This window comes from Sinocyclocheilus anshuiensis, unplaced genomic scaffold (assembly GCF_001515605.1).
Source record: "Sinocyclocheilus anshuiensis isolate Anshui unplaced genomic scaffold, SAMN03320099.WGS_v1.1 scaffold648, whole genome shotgun sequence".
NCBI classification, from domain to species: domain Eukaryota; kingdom Metazoa; phylum Chordata; class Actinopteri; order Cypriniformes; family Cyprinidae; genus Sinocyclocheilus; species Sinocyclocheilus anshuiensis.
The window spans coordinates 821,260-827,366 of record NW_015557156.1 but is presented as its reverse complement, the minus strand read 5'-3'; the positions used below and the strand labels follow the sequence as shown (position 1 = coordinate 827,366).

Here is a 6,107-nt window from a genome sequence, read left to right as displayed (position 1 = left end):
ATTATGTATATATATATATATATATATATATAAATACAAGCACATGCATGTATATATTTAATAAAAAATATGCTGTTTACATATTAAATATATTTATATGTAAAATATAAGAATATAAATATATGTAAATATTTTCAATATATATACTGTATGTGTGTATTTATATATACATAATAAATATACACAGTACACACACATAATTATATAAATAAAATAAAATATATTAAATAAAAACTTATTTTTGATGCGATTAATCGTGATTAATCGTTTGACAGAACTAATATATATGTATGTATATTTATATATATATATTTATTTTATTTTACTTTTTTATGCTGCTATTTTATGTTACAGTAATATGAATTTCTCCAGCCTGAGTAGCGAATACAAATATAATAAATCTGCTTAAAAAGTGAGTTTTATTAACTGAGGGCCAAACAATTAAGAGCGTAAGTTTTCAATTTTGCATTAAAATGTAGAATGCATACAACTACCTTAAAAGACTTCACAGACTTATATTAATGATATCAATTTGAATGTTTATCTATTGACCATCATGACAGAAACACACAATAAGCTTTTTCAACAGGTTGAAATCCTTTCCAGCTTCTCTTCCTCTTTTATACCAAGTCAACAATACGTTAAAATCCACACATACAATAATTGTGGTATGTATCACTTCCACAGATGCTGATTTTTGGATTGTGAATATGTTTTACCACAAAAATGGTCTGGATTCAAGACAGCGATTCCAACATTCAAAGAACAATGCGTTAAGACAAGCTGGCATGTAAGTCGACACGTCCAACACCAGACAAAGCTCATCGCACACAAAATGATTCTGATCATACAAATAACACCCACATATTTTGACAGCCATTTATTATTTGCCATTAAAACAAGAGAATGGCTCGTTATATGTCGCATAGGTTTTTTTTTTTTTTTGAAAAGTAAATATAAAACAAAACATTTTTAGTTTCAGGACAGCACTAAGAGCAAGTGGCTAATACAGAGATTAAGCTGAAGAATAGTTGGGAAAACTGGATTTAAATGCGTGTGGCTAACCATCAGACTCAGCAGATCCCCTCCAAAGCATTTCACAGAACATTCCCAGCATCTTTCCAGGACAGTGTCTCTTTTGAGTTTTATATTGTCGCTGCTTCCTCAACGCAGTAACAATACTTGTTGTCATAGTTGTGGGTGTGACGGTGGGTTACATGGTGAAATGCCTTGTGTAATCGTATTCTATTGTAGGAATGACAGCTTGCACAAATTTCAGGAAAATCAGAAGATACCTGGAGTTATTAAAGTTAAGGGAAATTGTGTTTTAAAAAAAAAAAAAGTTACTCATGATGAGCCAACATAAACATTTGTTCATTACAACATAAACATCAAGAATAAAGGCCCGTTCACACCAAGCACGATAACTATAAAGAGAACGATAAAGATATAGTTCTAAAAATCGTTCTCAATATTAAAGAATAGCATAGTTCACACCACAACTATAACGATAACGATACAGAGGAACGATATCATTGTGATCACTTCCAAAACGATTTTTTTCCAGCTGATGAACGATAAAACACTGACAGCCAATCAGAATCCATCCTGCTGTAACGAGCTCAAGAATTTAAAGCGGCAGTTTATGCGCTTAGAATAAACAGACGATATCGTTCGCTGGTGTGGACGCTAATATCGTTATCTTTATAGTTATCGTTCTTGGTGTGAACGGGGCTTAAGTCTACAAGATGTGTGTAGTTCAGGCACACTACTAGGCATACTTTTTTTGACTACAAGTGTATACTAACATTCAAAAGTTTGGGGTCAGTAAAATTTTCATTAATACTTTTATTCAGCAAGAACACATTAAAGTTACCAAAGGTGACGGTAAAGAGTTAATGTTACAAAAGGTTTCCATTTCATATAAATGCTGTTCTTTTGAACTTTTCCACAGCATAACTGTTTTCAACATTGAGCAGAAAATCAGCATATTAGAATGATTTCTGAAGGATCATGTGACACTGAAGACTGTAGTAATAATGCTGAAAATTCAGCTTTGCATCACAGGAATTTAAATTACATTTAAATATATATTCAAATAGAAAACAGTTATTTTAAATTGTACAAATATTTCACAATATTACTGTTAGTACTGTAATTTTGATCAAATAAACGTGGCTTGGGTGAGCCTTAGTGATTTCTTAAAAAGTAAACTTTAAAAAAACCGTACCGACCCTAGACTTGAACAATAGTGCATGTGCTTATGCATATAATATTGTATTACAACCTTTTTTTATAGAAAGGATACATATGGACCCCAAGTTCTCCTCCTCCTTCCGCCACCGTCTCGATAATCTTTTTCATCACCTCTGCATGTCTGACGAATAACATCAAGAGAGCAGCTCTTTAGTTCGCTGACTGTAAATAAGAGGGAGATGCATGTAAAGTTTGTATTTACCTGCATGGATGCACAGAGCACATAGCAGGTGGGGGCAGGTGGGGATGATTCTCAATGGTGACTGTCTTTTTAACATGATCTTGGCTGATGTCTTCATACAGCTGATCCACCGTTAGAGGCTGTCTGTCCTGAAAAATAAGCACATCATGCAGGGCTTTAACAAAATGTGTTTTACTTTAGTGAACAGACTAATGCAGGCTTACATCATATCACGTTACCATCACGTAAAATCATAATAAAGCAAAGTCACCTCATCATATCCAAACAGCCATAGTCTTGGTGTCTGGTAATATTTATCATATGTGATGTAAAGATCATAAGTTCTTGTCTGTAGAATGGCATCTTCCCCTCCAGCCTCTGGCTTGGTTTTACTTAAATCAGCCATTTTACTTGTGTCAAGAGTTGCCTAAACAAAGAATATGAATGAATAATTCTGCAAAAGCAAATCTTGATGTTGAAAACTCATGTTGCGGATAATTTCTTACTTCATCCGTCTCCAAAAGTCCACTTTCTTCATATTCTGAAATATAAATATAAAGTATATAATTACCAGTTATGGCTGTTATTACCGACTGATAATGTGTCATGAAAATTAACCCATTTAATTGTGACTACAATTTTTGCTCGCATATTTTTCCGTAGTATTAAAAAGCAACTCTTATTATGAAGCACATGTTCATACATAATGAAAATTTAAGATGTCTACATGAGTTCAGGGCAGGTCTAAAAAAAGTGGTGGTGGCCAATTTATGTAGAATTTACAATTCTAATCCATGAGTTCCATGAGTTCCACACCAGCACACATTTGTGATTGTTTTTTAATAATTCCACTGTTATGTCTGAGGGAGGGTTCATCTAATCCATGAGGTCCACACCAGCACACAGTTGTGACTGTTGATTGATAATTGTTGTGACAACTGATTGATATTAATGCATTGTTACATGCTTCTTGACATTGTTACGTTTCCTACCATAGGCTCATATTTCATCATATGTTTATTTATTCATTTTTTATTTATTCCTTAATTTTTAAAAACCTTCAGTTTTTTTTTTTTCATTTTGTAATTTTACTTATTTACTATGTTATTTATTTCGGTTTATAATGAAGTTTATAATAATTACCTTCTAAGTTCCTATAATTTGTCATTTTGTCATCATTTTATATATTTATTTGTGCCAAACTGCTGCATAAGATTGATGTTTTGTCCTTTTTGAAACTGAGTCAGACAATGTTTACTTCTTTGTTAATGGAATAAAATATTGTTTCAACAATTTAAACCAGTCTTTAAACTAATTTCTGGAGATTTGTCATTTTGTAAATGCATTTACGCTATAGACCTAGACTCCCTGTGTTCTACTACCGGTCACAATTGTGACCAGACATAAAACTCATTTTTTCATGGACTTTTCAATCATTTTTTAAATAATTGACATTGATTGTTTAATATCCTTACAAATGTCACACAAATTCATATATGTCATATCTGGGAAAAATTTGGGATTAAATGGGTTAAAACAAACATTCAGAGCTACCTTCCATGTCTGCTGCCTCTCCTTCTTCTTCTTCATCATCATCTTCATCACCTTTTCCACATGCACCCGTCCGCACGTTCATATTCATATTGTCCTTCACATGCAAAACAATATACAGTATATTTACATAAACACAATATGATTAACAGTTCACCCAAAAATGAACATTTACTCATCCTCAGGGCATCCAAGATGAGGACTGGATGCAGAACAGATCTGGAGAAATTTAGCATTACATCACTTGCTCACCTCTGCAGTGAATGGGTGCCGTCAGAATGAGAGTCCAAACAGCTAATAAAAACATCACAGTAATCCACACCACACCACTCCAGTCCATCAATTAATGTCTTGTTTAGTGAAAACCTGAGTGTTTGTAATTCACAATCCATAATAACAGTTCCTCCATTGAAAAGTCCATCCCCTGTTGTCCTCTCACATTAAAATCCACCGACATATTTGTTTAGAGCTGTTTTCACTTGTAAAGCATGCTTGATCTGTGCATATTTCTCTTCAGATTCAGACAGGACAACTTTTTCATTGGAGAAAGCAATATTATGGATAGAGGATTCATATTTTAGCCATAAAATATCCTGGACATCCTTGACATTTTCCTTACACGATGCTCCAGCAAAGCCAACTGTATCGTGAAGGACCCCACCCATCCCTCCCACAGTCTCTACCGTGGTCCTGTGAGGCACGACATTTCGTTCCACTGTATGTCCCCACATGCAGCAGAATGACAATAAAGCTCAACTTGACTTGACTTGACTTGACTTGATAAGCAACAGTTAAAAACATCTTAATGATGGAACTGTTCCTTTCAGACAGTTTTTGTGCTTTACAAGACGTTAATTGATGGACGGGAGTCGTGTGGATTACTGTGATGTTTTTATCAGCTGTTTGGACTCTCATTCTGACAGCACCCATTCATTGCAGAGGATCCACTGGTGAGCAAATGATGTAATGGTAAATTTCTCCAAATCTGTTCTGATGAAGAAACAAACTCTACATCTTGGATAGCCTTAACCCTAGGCTAAGGGTAAGGACATTTTCAGAAACAACTTAAAACCAATTCATTCATCATACAATTCTTCATTCTTGAAATAGTCAACACGAGGCTGCCTACCTTATTATCCAATGAGATTTCCCGAACTGCTTCGGTCACCCCTGTAACACCTAGTAACACAAAAAGAGTCGATGAGAATGTCTGTCAGAAACTTAAGCATGACAAAAGCATGCTTTTAATGGCCACATGATACTGCTTGTTCAGATTCGGTTTCATACCAGAGTTATGATAGGTATCCACCCATCCCCCATCTCCATCATCCTCTTCTATAATGGCCTCCAGCTCGTCAGAGTACTCCATCTGTTTACAGCGCTTGTAACATGGAACTGAGCCATATTGTGACATTTACAAAACAGCTGTAGCACATTCATCACAGCTTCACACAACTATTACAATTGACTTATACTTTGGGAATGTACGTTTCAGAAACCGAATAAGATTTTCACTTCCTTTACCATTTCGGGTTAATAGAAACTGCTTGTCTTTGGGCAGATAAGGCTTCACCTTTGCTTCTTCTCCAGATGCCCTAAAAGTAAAGAAAATATATTCTCAACACTGTAAAAAGCCACAAAAGAGCAGAATATTACAGAAGATTACTCATATGAAGTTTTACTCAAAAATAACTGATTTTTTATGACTTCAAGGTCTAGAAATGACACTTTTAAAGTTCCCTCATATATCAAGGTTTTCCAAGTGACACAAATTGAGGGAACATATTATTTAATAAATATAATGCTTGTTTACCTTGAGTTTTATGTGTTTTAGCTTAATTTAATTACTTAAAATAATTTAAGACATCTTAATTTAAGCCTGACAATCTTAATCTAAATCTGACAAAACCTCCCTTTGGCAACATCATTTTTTTTTTCAGAGATGTAAAGAATTGTAAATATGCAAAAAGATTTCTTTTTGGGATAGGTTATATTATTTATAACTAGCTGCATATAAAACAATAGAGAAGTCAATAAAAATGTCCTCATTAAATAGCACAATGTTTATGCATATGCATGCATGTGTGTGTGTGTGTGTGTGTGTGTGTGTGTGTGTCTG

General features: G+C 34.0%; 1 protein-coding gene across 1 annotated transcript in view; it reads right to left on the bottom strand.

Moving 5' to 3' along the window:
• Positions 1–865: 865 nt before the first annotated feature.
• LOC107678229 (ubiquitin-like-conjugating enzyme ATG3) overlaps positions 866–6,107 on the bottom strand; it is a 6,845-nt gene continuing 1,603 nt past the window's right edge. The window contains exons 4-12 of the mRNA XM_016473434.1: positions 5,513–5,583; positions 5,276–5,383; positions 5,118–5,167; positions 3,992–4,085; positions 2,944–2,978; positions 2,709–2,864; positions 2,459–2,586; positions 2,309–2,377; positions 866–1,295 (exon numbers count right to left, since the gene is read on the bottom strand). Coding sequence (XP_016328920.1) covers positions 1,214–1,295; positions 2,309–2,377; positions 2,459–2,586; positions 2,709–2,864; positions 2,944–2,978; positions 3,992–4,085; positions 5,118–5,167; positions 5,276–5,383; positions 5,513–5,583 — 793 coding nt within the window. The 3' untranslated portion in view covers positions 866–1,213. The remainder of the gene's footprint in view (positions 1,296–2,308; positions 2,378–2,458; positions 2,587–2,708; positions 2,865–2,943; positions 2,979–3,991; positions 4,086–5,117; positions 5,168–5,275; positions 5,384–5,512; positions 5,584–6,107) is intronic.